At 38.0% G+C, this 22,572-nt stretch overlaps 1 protein-coding gene across 2 annotated transcripts in view; it reads left to right on the forward strand.

The window, feature by feature from the left end:
• The window catches only part of IPMK (inositol polyphosphate multikinase), a 78,996-nt gene extending 61,308 nt beyond the window's left edge, over positions 1 to 17,688 (forward strand). For both annotated transcript variants that reach the window (XM_054033822.1, XM_054033823.1), the window contains exons 5-6: positions 10,460 to 10,541; positions 11,723 to 17,688. In XM_054033822.1, the coding sequence (XP_053889797.1) occupies positions 10,460 to 10,541; positions 11,723 to 12,357 (717 nt within the window). In that variant the 3' untranslated portion in view covers positions 12,358 to 17,688. The remainder of the gene's footprint in view (positions 1 to 10,459; positions 10,542 to 11,722) is intronic.
• Positions 17,689 to 22,572: the final 4,884 nt, after the last annotated feature.

Raw genomic sequence — 22,572 nt, forward strand, 5'->3', positions numbered from 1 at the left:
ACCTGTACCAGGTACACTGGCTTTGCTCCCTCTTAAAGAACCAATGTCACCCTGTGACAGGGGAAGTGTTTGATTTTAGGATCCATAACTTTGAATTTCTTGACTACAGTGGGATAAAATTTTCATCCATAATATTGCACTCAAAACATTTTTTTTTTTAATGGAGATATCCTATCTCCTAGAATTGGAAGGGACCTTGAAAGGTCATTGAGTCCAGCCTCCTGCCTTCACTAGCAGGACCAAGTACTGATTTTGCCCCAGATCCCTAAGTGGCCTCCTCAAGGATTGAACTCATAACCCTGGGTTTAGCAGGCCAATGCTCAAACTACTGACCTCCCCCTCCCATGTAGTCCTTAGTGCTAATGAAATTGTCTTTAAAGCATAGGGCAGTAAATTAATCTTCACAAGTGTAATCTCTCCTTTGTTAATAGAAGTTAATACAGTTAGCACACAGTATAAAGCAGGCACATATCATTAGAGCTATTTTCATGGCTTTTCTTTCCAGCATATGGAAAGTTTCCATGACCCAGATATCCGTGTTAATTATCTTGACTGACTTCAACTGAAACCATTTCTTTTATTGTTGAAAACTCTCTCCAGAGGTGATTGTAGATCTCATTGCATCTAATACACTGTAGCAAGATCTGGGAAGCAATGAAGGGAGACTAGTAATGGAGTTGTTGAAAAATCTTGCACTCACTTTTCATACTCTTTTGATATTGTAAATGTGGTGAAAACCGTAACAGGTCACATTATCCTACATACTCATGAGTCTAAATTTCTGAGACTAAAACTCAGAGAAACTTACTGGAAGTTTCAAATCCAAGATAATTGATTTTGGCAAGCGACAAGCCAAGATTTTGACTTTCTGCAAAACTGTTTAGTTAGTTACCTTGTCCTCCCATCTTCCCCTTGTTTATCTGTGTTGCTCACCTGTCATTTCCTATCTGACAGCAAGACTGTAAGTCAAAGATTTTAATGTCTGAAGGACCACTATGATCATTTGCCTAGTCTGATCTCTGGCAGAATGTAGGCCACAGAATTTGATACAGTAATTCCAAAAAGTCAGTCCAATAAGTTGTGGTTGAACTAAAAGATATCTCTTTAGAAAGACATCTCTTCTTGATTAAAGGTTCCGAGTGTTGGGTAATCCACTACATTGCCTGTTAAAAGTTCCAAAGGTTAATTATCCTGGCTGCTAAAAGTATGTACTTCTAGTTTCTCTAGATCAAGGACTGTTGTCATTATTGTCTGCCCAACAGGGCTTTGATCATTGATTGGGATTCCTATGTGCTACCATAATATAAATAATGATACATGAGGCAAAGAGACTGCCCACCACTGCTCCCCCATTTATTGAAAGGTTATGGTGCAGCACAAATGTCTTAACTGCTCTTGAAAGCTTAACTACTCTGTGGAATAATGCTTTGGACTGCAGATCTTTTTGTATTTCAGAAAACATTTTGAGATCGTTTATAATTTGAATCGTTTTTCATAGGAATTCTCAGTTATATTCTGCTTTCTCACTGAACTAATTTAAATCAGTTCTGAATCTATAACTTGGTACTGAAGTGTTCTTTGTTACTTAAGGAATGAGTTAAAACCGTATATTCAAACTGTATGTCTTCACTTAATTAATTGTATGCTTACTCAGAGCTGTTCTCCTAAACCAGTGTGCACATAAACCAGATCTGTTGTTTATAAACCAGAGAACAAACTGTACACTTTGTATCTTTGTGACTTTCTCACTCAGCAGCAGTGAGATTTTGTACCTTCATCGTGTCAGTGCAAAAGAGAGTACATATGTCAACATTTCTAAGTGAATTTACAGTCCTTGTCAATAACAATACAATACCAGCCATTACTAGAGATTAAGCGTATTAGAATGAGAGAATAAAAGAGTTCCTAGAGGTTTTTCAAATCCTTAATCCCCTCCCTCTTCCCCCCCCCCCCCCCCCCAAAAAAAAGTGCTTGTCAAAGCTTAGTGGGCCAGGTCCTCTGCTGGTATAATGGAACTATATTGATTTGCATCAAAATGTCTCAATATTTTTTTGCTTGCTGTGTTTCATCATGTCACACGCTCCTTTCTGCCTGGCTCTTCCAATCTTTGAGCAGGCAGGCTATTGATATTTAAGATTCTTGCTGTAAGAGCAGAGATACCTTTATGTAAACAGAACGCTGTATGTATAATTATATAATTGTATAAAATATATTTATTCATTCGGTCTCATTTATTTTTACATATAAACAAAAGCACTTCTCAATAATAAGTGATCATCTTTTAAATGTTTTCAGAATCAGTAATGAAGCTTAATTTGCAAATTTATAAAACTGATTTTTGACAGATGTTCAAGAAGTCTGAAAAATATTTAATCTAGATATTTATTTATGAAACCAGAATAGTACTTTATTTGATAAATATTTAGATGAAGGTCTGTAGAGGATCGGGGGGAGGGGGGTCAACCATAGATTATGATTTTCAACAGTTTGTATATTTCACTGTCTTGTCCTGAAAATCAGTACTGGATTAGTATAAGTAATGTAATATTTGCCTTGATTTCTGTAAATCAGTCTTACAACTTAATATTTGGAGTTGCAAATTTTCAACCCAGTCATTTTATTAATGTATTAAACATTTTAAAAGGAGAATATTGGATCCACCTTTTCTTTTGAATTTGAGGTTTACATTAAATCAAATATGTAATGTTAACTAAAACTGTACTTAAAAAGAGATCTCTCTCACACGAGGATCTGTTTGAACTAAACAGAAATAAGATAACACATTGACACGCCTGGAAACAAGAACAAAGTCCTGGTTGAGTTCATATGAGGAGGGTTTTCTTTGAAAGTTAATTATTATTTGAATTGCTTTGCCTTCTTCTCTTGTAGAATTCACATTATTAACATCCGTTGAAAAAGAGACTGGTGTGCTGGGCCCCAATTCTGCATCTGGGTCTGCCCATGTGGAAACCCATTAACTTGGGGCTCTTCATTGGTGCACAGATCTGCCCACAAAGAACCAGATACATGGTCTTTGTTTGGGGTCTAGTGGGATCAGATACATGCAGCGATTCTTGGTCGCATGCATAGGGCAAAAATGGCAGCTAACTTTTGAAGGAAAATTTTTTATTTTAGGTGATTTTGGCAGGACCTTGAGATTTTACCTTCCCCTGGGATGTTGAATGGAGATCAAGTGGGCATACTCCTTGCAGTCAGTGAACTATAGTTGTAAAGGGGAAGGTAAATAGAGATCTTTCCTGTCTAATCACTTTTTGCATTATGAAGAAGGTTACAGGTTTGGCTTGTCATATTCTTGGCTAATGTATTTGACAAAAATGAGCTAGTGCTGTTGGTTGCAACACCTGGGTTGAAACAGTTTGGTCCAGAGGCAAATTCATTTGGGGAAGGGAGTCTTTTTGATAACAGCATCTGAGTCGGAAGAAAACATGGTTGAACAAGAAGTCAGGTTGTTTTAATTAATTGTGCTGGGTATGGAGAAGGAGTTGGTTACAGAGAGGAATGCAGCTGTAACTATGCAACTACACCTCTACCCCGATATAACACGAGTTCGGATATAACACGGTAAAGCAGCGCTCCGGGGGGGCGGGGCTGCACGCTCCAGTGGATCAAAGCAAGTTCAATATAACGCAGTTTCACCTATAATGCGATAAGATTTTTTGGCTCCTGAGAACAGCGTTATATCGGGGTAGAGGTGTATTACTGTTGTTTGGCATAAGGTAATGATTGAGTAAGGTTAGGTAAGGGGTATAATGGAGTATTCCTATCAGATCCTGGGTTTCAACTCCACTGATTATCAGAAAAGGAATTGTTGTATTTGAGATGTCAGACTTGTTTAGAACACTCCAATAGGTCATTTCTATTGAATCCAGAAAAGATGTTTTTGAATAGAATTGAGTACTATTTTTATGGTTAACTGTCCTTAGATATTGGAAACAAAATTCCTAACTACAATTTATATATATTTATTTCGATTAGACAGTCTTTAAATGTAGTTTTTATATATATAAAATAATATACTGGAGGAATTGCAGCTAAATCCATTTGTAACTTGGGTAGCCTCACAGTATTTATATTAATGCACAGGAATATTGAGAAATATATTCGTAACCATAACACTCTGGTACATTAAGATGCTAAAATATCCATTCACCGGACCTGATGGTTCTCTTCTTTTCTTTTGAACTGTAGGAATACTGTGTAAATCAATACTCTAAATAGTTACCAGGTAACTCTTTCTGACTAGTGTTGGACAGTAACTGTGTGGTGACACCCTTGTCCGTTAGAACCCCTGGAAATGGTTGCCTCAAAACAGGTTGTCATAGGCATAGTGGAATGCAAAGTTTGCACCCAACTCCAGTGAGAGAGATTTTTTTGTAATGATTTTGCAGTACATATACATAGACCATCTACATAACTGTTACCCAAAGCACCCCTGTATTCACACCCTACGTACTGTTGTAATAATATTTGTACAACATATGCATTGTGAGGTATCACTCGAAAACGACTAACTTGCTGGTCAATAATATCATGGTGAAATATATGTAGCAACACATGTAAAATTATGTACCCCCCCCTTGTATGATGTCATTAGCACATGTTCAAAACCAGACAGCCCTAACTAGGCAAAAGTTGTTAAACTCATCTATTCTAAACAAAGGAATGTGTGTTTACCCCCAATTTACATATAAGTGGTAAACAGGATCATCAAGACAGCCAGGGGAGGAGATGGCAGGGAACAGAACAATTCACATTCCAGCAAACACAACCGCAGGGGGGAAAAAAGACCATGGCAACTTCTTCACCACCAGACTCCATGTTGCCTTCCTCACTGCTTGAATAAAAGTTGCTTTGAGGGGTAACCTTCAGAATAATCTATTTCAAAAGTTTGCTGGACTGTAAAAGAAAGGATCAGAAAACCCAAAGTTATCTCTTTCCCCGAAGAAGACAAAAGCACCAGCGCCTCTGGAAGAGATCCTGACTGAAGAGAGTGCCAGTCACCATCTTGCTGGAAGACTGTGGGTGAGAGAGGCCAGCTTGAACAAAGTGTTGAATCAAAACTTGATAGATTAAATTTTAGACTTTTAAATACGTGTTTTCACTATTATTTGCTGGTAATCATTTCTAACTTTCTCTCTTCTACTTGAACTAACGTAAAGTTATATCTTCTTTTGTTAATAAACTTGTTTTACTGTTAATCTAAACCAACAGTACTGTATTTGTACAAGAGTGAATGTAAACTCCAGTTAGTGTGGCAAACTGGTGTATGTTGTCTCCTTAAAGAAGCAAATGGATCTTCTTCTTCCTCTGTACATTGCAGGAGAGGGCTGGACATATCAGAGCACACAGGCCTGGGGAAGTTCAGGACTGGAGTGTGTTGGCATCATCTTGCTGCTTATAACCAAGGGCGGAGGAATCCGGTGTGGAGGTGGCAGGCTGCTAGACTAGGGCTGCAGTTCTACACAGATATTCAGGGTAGGATGGTTGTGAGTGGCCCAGATTGGGAGCTACAATAACAAAGCATTGTGAGGCACCAGTGTTACAGGGCAGGTGGTGACACAACCCATCACTGTTCTGAATTGCACCCCAGAATGTGACAATAACTTGGTGCTTTTTCTTCCAAAGAACACATCTTACCATTGTTGTGAAACAGCAGCAGCTCTCCTTAATTTTTCAGCTGTCCATTTTGGAGTCTTGTCATTAAAATAGTAAAACAAACAAAATTATTAGCAAGTACACAACCTCCTGGGATGAATAATTTGTGAGTTAGAGATGGAATGACTCTCAGAATGTCAATGGTATATGTATGTTTTGGAGGTGATGTATAGGATCCACTGGGAGGTAATCTCTTGTTTCATGGACCATGTTGTGGATGGGTGCACAGTTAATGTGCTGAAGAATATATAACTATTAAAACCCAAAAATGATAAAAGGAAAGGACACTGTGTAAAGAAGAGACATTGGGTGCCCAAAGAAAAATATAATGGGTCTCATTAAAGCAAAATGCTGAGGTCATTTGGCATTTGCTGGAGTAAGGGCTGAAGAAAGTGTCATGATAAGTTTAAAACAAAACTCCTTCAAAATATTTTAATGCTTTGCCATTAGGGGTCATTGCATTCAGACTAATTAAGGAGATGGAGTTTAATGCACTAGTCTTTAGTCAAGTAGGGTGTTTGTGTTACTGGTGCAGTGTGGTGTTACATGCGGAAGGTATGGGTTCTACTCTCCCTAATTACCAGGACCAAGGCTTTTTATGAAAGCAGTGTTTGGTTTTTGTGCCTCTTCTGAAGCTGCTGCCAGGGAACTTTGGCAGGGGTTTCAAAATCTGTCTTGGAACAGAGAAGACACTTCTAATTTGCTATTAGAAGTAGCACAGCAGCCGCCACTGAATGGAACAATGTGAACTGAGCTGATGCAGTTTTTAATGGTAGATGACCTCTATGCAGATTGCCACTTCTGAGCCAAGAACAGAAGCACACACTAAGGGGACTGCATTGTGATGGAAACATAGGATGACCAGCAGTGGGCCCAGCACTTTCACATGAAGACACATTCATGGAGCTTTGTGGGGACCTTGCCCTGGCACTTGCCTCACCAAGCAATCAGATGAGAGAACCAAGTAAAGGTTCAAAAGTGTGTTGCCACCACCCTAGGGAAACTGGCAACCCCAGAGTGCTATATAGATCTGTTGGTGATCACTTTTGGGTTAGGAGATCTACAGTTGGTGGAGATCTACAGATCTACCTCAGTAGTAACAGAGGTTTGCAAGGCAACTAATGCTGTGCTGGCCCCACATTCAAATAATGGTGGGGTTTGAATAGAGGGGCTTCCCAAACTGGGTAGGTGCAATTGATGGGATACATGTACCATTTCCAGCAAGCCAATATATTAACAAGAAAGGGTATTACTTCGTCGTTCTGCGGGCCCTTGTGGACCACATGGAATATTGATGGACACCTACGCTGCATGCACTGACAGGGTGTGCATGATGCCAGGATGTTCCGTAAGTCTGGCCTGTTTCAACATGGCTAAGCTGCTGTGTCATCTTGATTTTAGGCAGCGCGGCATAACCATTGCTGCCCTGGTGCTTGCAGCCTTAACCTGATGTGTGCCAGCACTACAAGAGGCACTTAAGCGACATGCTGAGCAAGTGCAGAATAGTGGTTGAATGTGTCTTTGGCTGACTAGTGGCGAGAACTCTCTAGAACGCACCCACACTAGCATCGACTTCCTGTACACCACAGTCTGCTTCAGCAATGGGACCCTACAGATAAGTATATATCGGTAACCATGCTAAACACGCCAAGAGGTCTGTTAACTACAGCCGGGCACTCGGATACCACAGAATATGCTCAGGGAAGAAAGTCCGGGATACGCACCTTAACACGCTTAGTCACGTTCACCAAACGAGGACATTCTACCAGAGAAATAGGTCATGTCATGGAATGGACTACTCAAATACCCCGAGAGAACCTACCTCAATACGGGGCGAGGGAGTCTTCAAACTACACATCCCTGGTTGTCACCTACCACACCACACTGGAATCCATGCAGGAGATCATTAAACAGTTACAGAAATTGGTCCAATAAAAGGTACTACCAGCCCACCTTGTCTCTCTAAAGGCATGATGGGGCTGCTGACTGACTTGTTTGGACTGTAGCATCTTTAATGCTATATGTGTGATTAGAGCATGTTGTATGCCCAACAGTATACTTGAGCATGAGGGAAAATACTTTTGTATGGACAGGGCTGCTGACAATTGTGAATTGAGGTGTATTTAGAAATAACCAACATATGAGTGCCACAGGATCTGCTATACCAAAAGCCATAAGGGATATCATTTGTGATTGCATATTCAAGCTGCATGGGGAGAACACACGGGCTGAATAATGAGATTGCATGGCACATTTGAATTGTATGGTGTATTGAGGCTGTTTTCTTGTATTCAGATTTAATGTTTATGCATACATTAAAGAATACAAATCAATGTATAAATCATTAGTGTTGTATCTGGTTTCTTTCTGGTGCCCTGGAGCAGATAGAGAGTGACAAGGTGTGTGTGTGTGTGTGTGTGTGAGTCAAATGGACTAAAATCAGAACAGTAATAAACCAGCTGCTACAGTACTGGTTTGGTATCTTACCATGCAGGTGTTTGGGATGTTAGATTATGAAAATTTATGTTTTAGTTGAGATGTGGCCACAAACTTCCTAACTTTTATATTAAAGCATTTTCATTAAATAAGCTACTGCATTCATCAGCTGTAAGTGCTGGTTAGATTTTTGTCTCTGCTTGTCCACCATTTTGAACAGTGTGATTTGGGAATTGAGAATTCGGTGGGGGAGAGAGGGAATTAGGAGGTGAGCATAATTGTGTTACATCCTCCCTCAGTTGAAGCCAAAGCTAGAATTATAGGCTAAGAAACCACTCTATTTTTTATTATAAAGAATTCTATGAAATAAGATAGCAGCCTCTGTCTTACTGACCTGAGATGCTAAGTCCTCTTCTGCTTTTTATGTTTGGGAAACCTCCACCACTTAGCGATGTTCCTGGGATACAAGAAGGAACATGTCCTGTGATTCAGAGCTTCTGGGCTCTGAGCCTTCAGCCATCCCAGCTGTACAGATGATTCTGTGGTGAAATGGGCCTTCGTGCTCACATGGGTGCTTGGAATATGGTCCAGTTCTTTGTAAAGCAGATGGGTGTAGGGATATCACTGATTTCTTCTTATTCCTGGTCTTCCAGTTGCTCACCTTGAGTCAGCTCCTTTTTCTTGTTGCCCTGCTGTCTGATCTGCTTGATCCCATGTTCTTCTCACAGCTTCTTAGATATACCTTAGTTTGATTTTCCTCTTTGTACTGTTCAAGTCATGGGTTTTACTCACTTCAGTTTAAAGCTGCATCAAGATTCTGGTGTGTTCATATGGCCAGGTGGCTGCATTCTGATGTGCAGCCTTATCAGGGGCCATTGTACTGTTGTTTGAAACATGGGTTGGGGAAGCCTGGAGCAACAGCAATCAATTTGGATCATAGACACTGAGCAGAGGGATATGAATGTGGACAGGCACAGGCAGATTGCAAGGTAGTACACAGGAATGGATGCCCAGTGGGATTATAGGAAGGGATTGGAGGACTATGATACCTCAATTTGTGTATGCCCATGACTGCACCTATTAACTGCATTAACCTTGTACCAACACATGATAACAATTACCTCATCTGCCTTACAGTTCAGAACACGGTTGCTGTCTTGCCATGTGGCACTGATAGCAGTGTGGATGTGTGAATGTATACAGCACTTGGAGGAAAACGGGGGGTGAGCATGAGGTTAGCACGCAGTGAAGACAAGGCCAGTGTATTAAGTAGGCAATTTTCGCTACAAGTTTGTTTAGATCTCTTAGCACTGTTTGGAGAGAACGCGAGAGCATTGTTTCTTGGGACAGAGCATAGGTGCCAGGCATGAGGTTTCTGCCAGAGACAAGTCCCTATTTGACATGTTGTTAAACATCCCTGCTTCTGAAAGCAAGGCTTTGTGTAAATGTTGTTTAAAAAAAAAAAAAAATTGTACGTAGATCTGGTTGACCAGCAAGTTTTGTCCTGGTATAACTAACTGTCAGGGTTGCAATTAAAAAAAAAAAAAAAAAAAAAAAAAACCTGAAATAGTTACACTGGTGCAAACTCTACTGTGGCTCAGTTATGTGGTACAGCATATTCCCCTACCCGTATGTACAGCTTATTCTCCTTCTTGTATGGGAATAACTATACAATATTAAGCACCATTATGCTGCTATAACTGCATCCATACTAAAAGGCTTGTACTGCTTTTGCTAAAACATACAGCTTTGTAGTGCAGACAATGCCTAAAAAAAAATTGGATTGATACCAATTTCAGTTCCAAATGAAAAACTCACCTGTCAGGCCTTGAAAATCTGCTACCGTTTGGCAGAGGGAACCATTACTTCTTATCTTAGTAAACTTGTTGAAATAGTTCATACTTTGAAAATTATGAAACTTTAAAATTAGGCTTGATTTTTATAAGCTTGTTGAGTTTGTTTTACACCAGAGTGTATTACTGTGGGAATAACTTACCGCAAGTAGTTAAACCTGTAGTAGAATGTTATTTTCTGGTTTGCCAAATAAATCCATATTAGACAGCGCTATAAAGTGTTTGCTTACAACATAGCAATAAGTTGTTGATAATGATAGTTGCGGGTATTTCATCACTACCAAAGTCAGTGTTCTTAAAAAGTACAATTGGATCAGATTGGTAATTGGCATAGTAGAGCACAAGAGGGCAGTGTTGACCTCTTAAAACCTGGTAGTATGATTCACTGGGACAAATTTATCAAAGTTCTCTTAGTATGTCTATTACATGACTCATAGCTATACAGGAATATCAGCTGCTCTGGATGAATTCAATATTCCCTTTGTTTTTTGCAGGTTTACCATATTCATTCCGACAGTTATGAGACACAAAACCAGCACTATGGAAGAAGCTTAACAAAAGAAACAATAAAAGACGGTAAGTGAATTAAAGTATATGTGGATGGATGTGCACATGCACATAGTACTGGGTGAATAGGAAATTTCAGACTCTAAATATTTTCTATTTTCTTGTGGACCCCTGTGCACTGGATAACCTGCTGGATCTGCAACAGGCTCGGGTGGCATTTCAATTAATCAGTGGCAGTCCAAGTAAACTTAGGCATTTTGGCCTAAATAGCTCTGCAGATTACAGTAAATGTCCCAGAACATTTGTTTCTTGTGAATAAGGAGGTAATTTGTGGTAGAATACAAGTAAATTGTTCTGTGCCGATATGACTTAGTAGAATAAATTCACAAGAGTGTTAAATACACAACATCAGATGATAAAAAATTAGCTTTGAAAGATCATATAACAGAACATGCATTATGTTCTTTTATGATAAGGCTGCTGTAAATGTATGTTTACTTACGTCAGTTTTCCTGAATTTAAGCCCACCCTTACCTTCTGAACATGCATTTTAAAATGAACCTGTATCAACTTCCTAAATAACTGCAGCAGAATGGGTGGTGCAGTGGCCTTTGTATGTTTCAGAATAAAATTATTTCTCTCTAAAACCAGCCTGTTCAAAGCTGGGCCAGGTCAGTACACAACAAAGGTTGCCACCATATGGCTGTTTTATGATCTTTGTGATGTTTATTTCAAACCTATTCCTAATTGAAACATGTCCATTTAACAAAAATTCCTCCACATCTGCACTAATTTGTCACCTTGTTGACTGTCCTAGTAAAGAAACCAAGGACTACTTGAGCATGGAGACCAAATTGCTCGTTCTTCCTGGGAGCATTGGTCTCCCCACAAAAAGATTGATGCATATTGAAAGTGTGACATGATTGACAACTTATTTGGCTGGTTTCCTTGCTGCACTTGTTCTGTGAAAAAATTTGTCAATTTTCAATACTTTCAGTTTGATACTTATGAGTGCTATGTATACTGCTAGATATGCAATATAGTTCTAATTTATTTGAATTTTAAGTGTGTATAGAAAGGAACATATTGTATGTATCTTGATTTTGAGCCACTGAAATCAGTGAGAACAGATTTGGACCCAAAAGCTTACCACTGTAATAGAAGGAAAAAAATCCTTTTTAATGTTGATTTTAAAAGCAATACATATACTATAACATTACTTATCCTGAAAGTTTGTTTTCTTTTTTCAGGAATGTCCAGGTTTTTTCATAATGGGTACTGCTTGAGAAAAGATGCTGTTGCTGCCAGTATTCAAAAGATTGAAAAAATCTTGCAGTGGTTTGAGAGCCAGGAGCAGCTTAACTTCTATGCAAGTTCATTACTGTTTGTTTATGAAGGTTCATGTCAGCTGACAGCCACAAGGTTGAGTGATGGCACTTTAGCAGAGAAGAGAGTAGTGCCTAAAGGACTGTTACAAGATGGAGACTTACTGGAGTATAATAATAATATTCATGTAATAAATTCTACAGAGAATGGAAAAAGAGAGGCCTCTGTAGGTAAAAGCTTGCCTAAAATTTATGCATTTCACAAAAAGGCATATTCAAAGAGGCACCACAGTCAGATCTCACTAAAAACCGAAAACCTGGAGCAAGACAATGTATGGAAAAGCAGCACTTGCATTTCCCAAGAACATCTAAATGGAAATGTTATACCCCAACTGGAAAAGGTTTTCTGCCATATGCCCAAAGAGATGAAGGAAAATGCAGATGTAGAAGTCAAAATGATAGATTTTGCTCATGTGTTTCCTAGTAACACAAAGGACAAGGGCTACATTTATGGTCTGAAGAATTTAATTACTGTACTTCAAAATATTTTGGATAACTAAATTCTTTGTTATGGATTTTAGTGGGGGCCAATGATAACGAAAAGCAACAACATAAAGAATTTCTGCTCTTGTAATGCTGTATAACTGGGTTTGTATTGTTCTACTACATTTTATTTGTCTTTGTACTTTTGGTAGAAGGGTTTAACTTTTTATACTCTTACTCAGGAAAATTAATTGGTAGTTGATTAGTAAAGTATGAAAGGATACAATTTTTAGGAAGTTCAAGAAGTGGTGATAGTGGATATCTGAATTAATGTAATGAAACATGCTTTGCCCAAATCAAAGGAAAAGTGCTATCTCAGAGTTAATGATTGAGGTAGCTCCCGATAACTGCTTTAGGTTAGATGATGTCTGTCAACCTAGCCTTGACAATGAGCCATATCTAAATTAACAGGTTGTTGGAAGATAGGCAGAAAACTAGGCTGATGTCCTCAGTATTGCCCTCCGTGATTACTACATTGTTAAAACTGGAGTAACCCTACTTTGAGAGAAATCCTATTTACATGCTGAATTCTAATTTAGCAACCAGCATATCAAGTGGTGCTTCTTAAAGAAATGGCATGATATTGCTGCATTCTAAAAACTGGTAGGAGCTTCCCCTTTCTCATGGGTAGCCCTTAATGTAAGTTCATAGTCGACAGACTACAATGTAATTAATGTGTAAGTGCTATTGAAATGCTGGACTAAAGAATCATAAATGAAAATGACTTTAATTGTATATTTGAGTGAGAAGTCTTTATGTTTTAAAAGGAAAAAGTAAAATCTAGAAATCCCATCTTGTATTTGATGTAAAATTCCTAAGCCTGTTCAGGTTATCTTTCTGCCATTGTGATTAAATGGAGAACTGGAGAACTTCCATCAGATTCCTTTCTTCTAAAGATGACATTATAGCAAAAAAAGCAAAACAAAACGTGGCATTTTTAAAAGGAACATTTATTACATATTGTGATTTCCTCTGTCTGTTGGTTTTATTTATTTATTATTTTCTATTAAATGTTCAGAGTTCCTCTGTAGGGCAGTGCCTAATAGAAGCCATGAGTGGGACATGCAGAGGAGCCCTTGTAACTATAAGACCAAATTTAACCCTTGTGTAATCTGGTACGGTTTCATTCACTTCACTGGAGTTGTATCTTACTTACACCAGGGCTAAATTTGATCCTTATTACTGACACACAAGCAAGCTATGTAATTTGAAAGCAAATCTGTTTTTGTGTACAGGCAAAATAAAGATTCATATGCATTAGTTTTGTGATGGAACGTCCAAGTATATTTTGCGTGCCCCTTTAGGTGCTGTTTATGCTGCTATCCTAAATTGCATACATAGTCAGCAGTATGAGATGCTGTGAATGTTGTGAAAGATGCTTTATGCTGAAGTTAAACCCCCAAAATAAAATGGCTAGAATGAACTCTGCTCTTGGAATTACATATTTATTAATTCTGAATATGGATTTAATGTGGCCTTGCTTCTCAATATAGTGTTATGCACTGTGCACTCATTTGTACAAATCCCTTTGCAAATTTTTTTAGAAACAGTTTTGTATTTTGGAAAGAGATAATTGCCTTTTCAATCTAACTAGTTTTGATATCAGGCTGTCTCAACATTTAGATGCTGAGATACTTATTTAATTAGAAGCAAAATAAAAGTACAACACAATAGGTTGTAAACTAAATTGTTTGATTTTTTTTTTTAAAGTTAATATTTGATAATACCTTAGTGTTAAAACAAGCAATTTGCAAGGCAAGATGTATTCAAAGCATGGAAAAAATAATTGTTCAAAAATAGGAACATAGTCCTTTTAATGGAAATTTTATGCAAAGTGTAGTGAAGGCTAAAGGAAAATAATAAAGGATATTTTATGTTTTGGTGGCATTTCCTTTACAAGCTTAAATGTAGACTCTCTGATGCTCACCAGAAGTTAGGAGTATTGATTTAAGCCATATTCCTGGGAAAGTTTCATTTTGTTGCAATTGTGCTCTTGTTTCTGTGTGTTACTGTTTTGTTCTGTCCTACAAGTGGTTAACACTATTCTAGCCTGTTTATGGCAATTAGAGTAGTTTAGCTTGTTAATGACAATTTTCCCAATTATATTCAAAATGCTTTATAGAAAAAGCAGTAGAAAATCCACTTTATAATTGCATTTGAGTTTTCACCTGTAATTCATCTCTGTTGCCTATTACTACATTTGTGCAAGGGAAATCAAACTTTTTTGATTCCATGGAGCCGGTTGTTGGAAAATGATCTGTCTTCTCCCAGTCAGAAATGTGTGTGCACTCCTGTCTGTACTGTAATATATATGTCTTAAGTATTTGAATGCCCTTTTAGTGTTGATTATGGCTATGTTGATTATGGCAGGCAATGCACCTGGAATATTAAATTGTCAGATTATTTTGAATAAAATAATCTAAATAATTATATCCTTTTTTAACAGAAATTACAGATATATTTTCTATTAATTAAAACTGCAACTCAGAAGATAGAACTAGTATTTTTAATCTGAAATTAGGTATAGCTGAATGCTTGTTGTGGAAGTGCTTCAACATAGTATCTCCAGTGAGTTTAAGCCTGCAAAATTACTACATTCAGACTATTTTTGCACATTTTAGGTTAATATATTAGTGTCTTGTACAGTTCAAATCAACATTTTCAGTTTTAGTTGGAAATGTAGTTAGATCACTGAAACTAGTACCTTGACTTTCATTGGTAAACCGATTACAAAAATCAACGGTAAACAAAAGGAAGACACACTGACCAGTATGCATGTGTTTTAGCATTGATTCTTTTGGGCCTAATTTTTCATATGGTCTGTGTCCCCTCTTTACAATCCCCATATTATACATGTATGAACTGTACAATATAGAGAACAGTTACTCAGTAGTCTTCACTTAAATATTAGTGAAACTTATGGGTATTTCTGCTAAATAAAAACAAATAATAACTGACTGGAGTAATACCTGATCACTATTATCTATTGATTAAATCTGATTAAATGAGTGTTTTGATTTAAGCAATAAGCATGAAAGACATTTGATCTAACAAAAAAAAAATCAGTTGTCAAAAGGGAAAATTCATGAAAATGTTGCTTTAAATGTATTTTTGTGAATATAGTCTAAAGACTTTCTAGCTATGTAATTGTGGGAATTGTGTACAGGTTTACCTAATAGGAATTTAAATTGTATACATTTTTATAACAAAGCATTTACATTCTTGATATTTTTGCATATTGGTGGAATTTGTTGCATAGATTCAAATGAAGTTGGAAATTATTATACCATTATGAATTGTTGAATAATTTATTCAGCTAGTTTTACAAGTTAAAACTATAAAATCTTCACTATGAACAGTGTTTAACATGGAGCTTGTAATATTCTCAAACTGTTAATTTTTTCCCTAGTGTGCAGTTGGACTGTATTTTTGCTTCTACATAACACTACATTTCCGTTTGGGGTTTATAGACTGTTGAGTAGGAAAGATTACTTGATTTGGATTAACAGAGTAATCAAGTTATTGGCATAAATCAATATGCCTAGGGTGCCAATCACGCATTTATTGTGTACAGAGAACTCCTATAGACTTCAGTGGGAGTTCTGGATAAGAAAGTATGCAAGATCAGGCCCTTAGTCCATGACAACAAAAAAGAATGAACTACATAAGTATGTGAACATTTGTTACTTGCAACCTAAAAACTTTTGAACACCATTGAAACTATTCTACATTCTGTTTAAACTGGAAGTAATATGAAGTCTAGGAAGAGGAAGAAAGGGTAGAACCACTAACATGTCTGGTAGGGGCTAACAATTTTAGGTTTATCGGCTTTTTTAAGACTTGGACTACTTTAATAGCCTTCTATATAAACCTGTCCACATCTGCTATTTAAAACTATTATTTGCTTATTTAATTGTTTACTTTTTTGCAATAATCTTCCCTGCTGAGTGCCTTCAGCTCCTGCTTTGATACCTTTAGTGACCTCACATATGTAGCATCTAAAGCATCATATGGAATGATTAAAAGAGGATTTTAATGATGATAATTTTTTTTTAAAAGTCCCATATCTATATAACTAAGGTACACCTACTGGAGAACATTGCCCAAATGCTTTAAATAATGTGGAAAATGCAATTGTACATTAACATTTGTCACCATCAAAAAAGTAATGTAATCTGGTTGGAAACTAGTTATCTTAGGTTTTATGAAACTAGCTGTGTCTGTGTTTAAAAGAGAACCTTTCAAAGCATGGTGCATGAAAACAAGACTGTTGTTTTAATGTAATCAATATTCAGTGCTGGGCTTGGGGTGGTTAAAGTAGTACAGCTGAAAGCAGTAAAGGATCATTGTATACAATGGGTGGGACATCTGCTCAATCCTGCAATGCAAGTAACTATTACAGATAATGTCCAAAGACTTTAAGCTTTCATGTATCTCATTCCTATGGTACTTGCTCATGCTGTCCATTGAATTACAAACATATTGTAGTAAGTCTTACTGTGAAGTTCATTCAATTACATATCCACAGGCTAAATACTGCACATTTGCCATTGTACATAAATTGTTAATTTAAGCACCAGTGAACATTACAACTTCCAAATTGCAAATGTTTGTCATAATTGACACAATAAAAAAAATAAAAATAAAAATCTGTTATAGGAAAAGTGAATTTCAGGAAATATTTTATTTCATAAAGATGGGCCCCACATATTTGGAGTTAATTCTTGTTGGAAATCATTTTGATTATCTGAAATCCAACAGAAATAAGGAGATTATGCAGAAGAGTGGTAACCAGGAACAAATGTACTTTTAAAACACCTTGTTTTTAAATTGTATAAACATTGGGACTTGAAACTAATCTGCTCAATGAGATATTAATAAATCTGCTATGAAGTAACGCTTTCCAAGTGTGATGTATATTGCACCTGAATATAAGTGAAACTAGAGTGAACAAAGGCACTTTATTACCCTGGGATCTGTACTGGAAGGTATTTGAAAGCATGTGAAAGTGCACCTAAAGCTGTGTTATTAACTGGTGACTTTAAAAACTACAATGCGAAATTTCTTGTACTTGATGAATGTACCTAGTCTGGTTTCAGTTTCTTTGGTTCAAATGTCTAAATTATGTCACTCTATCTCCTTTAATTTGTATATGTTTGACTGTAGTTCATACTTTGTTTTTGCCATTACTGGACTGCAGGGGGTATTGTGGATGTATAACATATCCATTACTTTATAGACCAATAGAATATGCTATATACCAACTTTTTGTAATTTAATTATGAGTGATATTTAGGTAATTCTAATAGCTGTATATTTCGCAAACTATTAAAATGTTCAGCAAGTGATTTTGTATGTGTAATTGCTTCCTTTATTAATATGCACTATTGCCAACAAACAAAAATCCATGTATCTATATTCTTTTCCCCACTGTTTGCACTGTTTTATCTCCCAGTTCAATCTCATTCTGTTCACCGCTACATACCAGATAATATCAACAAGCAGGAGGTCAGATACTCCCTTGGATTTAGCACCATTGGTGGGAAAGTGTTTCTCTCTCAGTGGGGCATCCACTCCTGGTAAAGCCTGCCTGTCAGCACAAGGGAGGCAGCTCTGCTGAAACTGGGCTTTTTCTGCAGAAGTCTGTTTCTCTACTGGATAGAATGCTGTACTACAGTTGAGCTACATTTCTCTGCTTCCATCCATTAGCGTTGCCCTCAGTTACTGCTACTATCCCTTGAGAGCCTCTTCCCTGTAGAAGAGCTTTTTTCTGCTTCCCTGCTAAGAAGCAGCTTTCTGAGGGACAAGACAAAGGAACCTTCCAGACTGGGGAAGAGCAGAAAGCCAGGCGTCTAACAAGTTCTTGACCTTTCAGGCCTAAATCTAATGATATTTGCAAAGTATCAAATTCCTTACTAGTCTTGTGTTTCAGAAGACTTGCCTCTGAAGAGCTATGTATTCAGTAGACCTCAAGAACGCTTGTCTCGGTGTCCCAGTTCTCCCCTGCCACCACTAGTTCCCAATATTTGCCATTGCAGGTAAGCATTTAAAATAGATAGCCATGCTTTTAGCCTTTCCTAGACTTTTGGAGGGCATTTATCAAGCTAATGAACAGTTGTTAATAAAGTTGAGAGGGTTATCCAGGTTTACCATTATCTGCCTGACTGGCTAATCTTTGTTGAAAGAAACAGCCTTCCACCCACTACAGATGGCTGAGCCTTCCAGACATCATAAGTTCACTGTAAATCAAATGGAAAAGCTATTCTGCCTTAGGAAATAGTTTGAGAAGTTATTTCTCAGCCATTTTGGGAACAGTTTGCCTTTTGAAGTTACAGAAGATATGATGCCCTGTTCTTTCTCACACTTCCTACTTTATAACAGTCATCTATAACATATTGAGTCCTACTTCTAATAGGTGAAGCTTTGGAAGCCTATCCTGGAACACGAGTACAGGGCAGCAGTTTATCCAGTAGATGGAGACAGGACTTTCTGTAATACGGAAAAATTTTAACAAAATGGCTTTGGCAGAAGTGCTTCCTTACGGTAAGACATGAAACTAATTACAGGTAAGATTAAATTTTAAGTACTGTAGAGACTTATAATACTTAGGAAACTTACTTTGAAGGGTAGATGCAAAATTTCAACCTTTTATATGCAAAGGATGTAGGAATCCGAAGTCACACATGTTCTGTCTCTATGGCAGGCAATTCTGGAGACCCCATCACAGTATATAACTTAGAGAATTTTTCACTTGACCAGAGCTCAAAGAGCCGGGAAGCGATAATCAAAAGCATCCTGCACCCAATGGAGTCCAAAACTATAATTTCTTTTTCTGTGCATCTGTTCATTTGGGTTTTCAAATTTGGTGTGAGTATGATGATTGAAGGTGGTTTTTATGGTGTGGGTAAGAGTCTCAGTGGCAGTCAGGACAGTCAAATACATTAACAATAATAATAAACATTATTTGAGTTGTATTAAATTTCTGTGCCACACATTTTCCCCTCATCCGTATGTTCAGCTTTGATATTTAACATTTTAAAATGCTTGTTCTCCTATACTGACTGTTTCAAAAATCATTTTGAATACTTTTTGATCACTTAGGCAGAATGCGTCTAAGGTAAACAGCTGAGTTTTCATATCACTATCCTCTTATGGGTATTTCACAGTCAAATCTTCACTACAGCCATGGCCATCTTTTAATTTCATTGGAATCTCAGAAGTGAGGAAAATTGACAACAGTTATACAGCACCTTTCAATGCAGCAAGTACCTATTACTTTAAGGATAATGGAAAGAGCCATCTATTTTCCAACGCACATGAAGTATTGGGGCAAAGCAAGTACTCCAATACTAAAGTTACAGTAATTCGTGCATGCAGTGGTGGTGTAGCCATGTGGGTCCAAGGATAGTAGAGAGACAAGGTGAGTGAAGTAATATCTTTTTGTTGCACCAACTTCTATTGGTGAGAGAGATAAGCATCATCACATCTGTTTAGCTTGAAAATCTCTTTCTCCCCCCGCCCCAACAAAAGTTGGTCCAATAAAAGATATTGCCTTGCCCACCTTGTCTCTCTAGTAATTCTTGCAGGCTGCTGGGACCTAGCCTAAGGTGAAAGGCAGAGCAGTGCTAACGACCAAGGAAAGTGCTTTACACAAGCTTTCCTTTTGCAGGGAATTCCTTGCCACCATAAATGTTTATATTTGTATTTTGGTTGAGTTTTTGTTTTTGTTCCATGCATGAAGCTTGTAGGACTCAAAGCTGCTAATACATTCTGCTGGGTTAGATATTTTATTTATATCTGTGTTGACTCAAGAGTTTCTGAAAGACTTTCTTCAAAACCCGCAGACTGGATAGAATTATGCTCAGAAAAGGTATAGTGAGAATTTTAGAAACTAGGAATTCTCAGCTGTGAAAATCACAGTTTAAGTGAGGTAGTTTTTTCTGCATTTGTTCTTTCGGAAGATACTGCATGAGCAGCAGCATAATGAAAATAAAGACAAAGCTGTAAATGATAAAACATTATAATCCAAGAAGGAGAAACAGAACGCTCTAAACACGCTTATATGGCAACCCAAGAAGAGATAGCACTGATAACTTACCATCTAAACTATATATATAATTTAAATGAGGCAACAGTTTTAAGATGAATGTGCAGATCAGAAAGATGAAGACAGGAAAGTGATGCACTCTATGGTCTTAAAAAAAGAACAGGAGTACTTGTGGCACCTTAGAGACTAACAAATTTATTAGAGCATAAGCTTTCGTGGACTACAGCCCACTTCTTCGGATGCATATAGAGTGGAACATATATTGAGGAGATGTATATACACACATACAGAGAGCATGAACAGGTGGGAGTTGTCTTACCAACTCTGAGAGGCCAATTAAGTAAGAGAAAAAAACTTTTGAAGTGATAATCAAAATAGCCCAGTACAGACAGTTTGATAAGAAGTGCAAGAATACTTACAAGGGGAGATAGATTCAATGTTTGTAATGGCTCAGCCATTCCCAGTCCTTATTCAAACCGGAGTTGATTGTATCTGGTTTGCATATCAATTCCAGCACAGCAGTCTCTCGTTGGAGTCTGTTTTTGAAGTTTTTCTGTTGTAATATAGCCACCCGCAGGTCTGTCATTGAATGACCAGACAGGTTAAAGTGTTCTCCCACTGGTTTTTGAGTATTATGATTCCTGATGTCAGATTTGTGTCCATTCATTCTTTTGCGTAGAGACTGTCCGGTTCAGCCAATGTACATGGCAGAGGGGCATTGCTGGCACATGATGGCATATATCACATTGGTAGATGTGCAGGTGAACGAGCCCCTGATGGTATGGCTGATATGATTAGGTCCTATGATGATGTCACTTGAATAGATATGTGGACAGAGTTGGCATCGGGCTTTGTTACAAGGATAGGTTCCTGGGTCAGTGTTTTTGTTCAGTGATGTGTGGTTGCTGGTGAGTATTTGCTTTAGGTTGGGGGGTTGTCTGTAAGCGAGGACAGGTCTGTCTCCCAAGATCTGTGAGAGTAAAGGATCATCTTTCAGGATAGGTTGTAGATCTCTGATGATGCGCTGGAGAGGTTTTAGTTGGGGGCTGAAGGTGACAGCTAGTGGTGGTCTGTTATTTTCTTTGTTGGGCCTGTCTTGTAGGAGGTGACTTCTGGGTACTCGTCTGGCTCTGTCAATCTGTTTTTTCACTTCAGCAGGTGGGTATTGTAGTTTTAAAAATGCTTGATAGAGATCTTGTAGGTGCTGGTCTCTATCTGAGGGATTGGAGCAAATGCGGTTATATCTTAGAGCTTGGCTGTAGACAATGGATCGTGTGGTGTGTCCTGGATGGAAGCTGGAGGCATGTAGGTAAGTGTAGCGGTCAGTAGGTTTCCGGTATAGGGTGGTATTTATGTGACCATCGCTTATTAGCACAGTAGTGTCCAGGAAATGGACCGCTTGTGTGGATTGATCTTGGCTGAGGTTGATGGTGGGATGGAAATAATTGAAATCATGGTGGAATTCCTCAAGGGCTTCTTTTCCATGGGTCCAGATGATGAAGATGTCATCAATGTAGCGCAAGTAGAGTAGGGGCGTTAGGGGACGAGAGCTAAGGAAGCGTTGTTCTAAGTCAGCCATAAAAATGTTGGCATATTGTGGGGCCATGCGGGTACCCATAGCAGTGTCGCTGACTTGAAGGTATATATTGTCCCCAAATGTGAAATAGTTGTGGGTGAGGACAAAGTCACAAAGTTCAGCCACCAGGTTAGCTGTGACATTATCTGGGATACTGTTCCTGATAGGTTGTAGTCCATCTTTGTGTGGAATATTGGTGTAGAGGGCTTCTACGTCTATAGTGGCCAGGATGGTGTTTTCTGGAAGATCACCGATGGATTGTAGTTTCCTCAGGAAGTCAGTGGTGTTTCGAAGATAGCTGGGAGTGCTGGTAGCGTAGGGTCTGAGGAGAGAGTCCACATAACCAGACAAGCCTGATGTTAGGGTGCCAATGCCTGAAATGATGGGGCGTCCAGGATTTCCAGGTTTATGGATCTTGGGTAGCAAATAGAATACCCCTGGTCGGGGTTCTAGGCATGTGTCTGTACAGATTTGTTCCTGTGCTTTGTCAGGGAGTTTTTTTAGCAGATGGTTTAGTTTCTTTAGGTAATCTTCAGTGGGATCAGAGGATAATGGCCTGTAGAATGTGGTGTTAGAGAGCTGTCTAGCAGCCTCTTGGTCATATTCCAA

The sequence above is a fragment of the Malaclemys terrapin genome, chromosome 7 (genome assembly GCF_027887155.1).
Source record: "Malaclemys terrapin pileata isolate rMalTer1 chromosome 7, rMalTer1.hap1, whole genome shotgun sequence".
NCBI lineage: Eukaryota > Metazoa > Chordata > Testudines > Emydidae > Malaclemys > Malaclemys terrapin.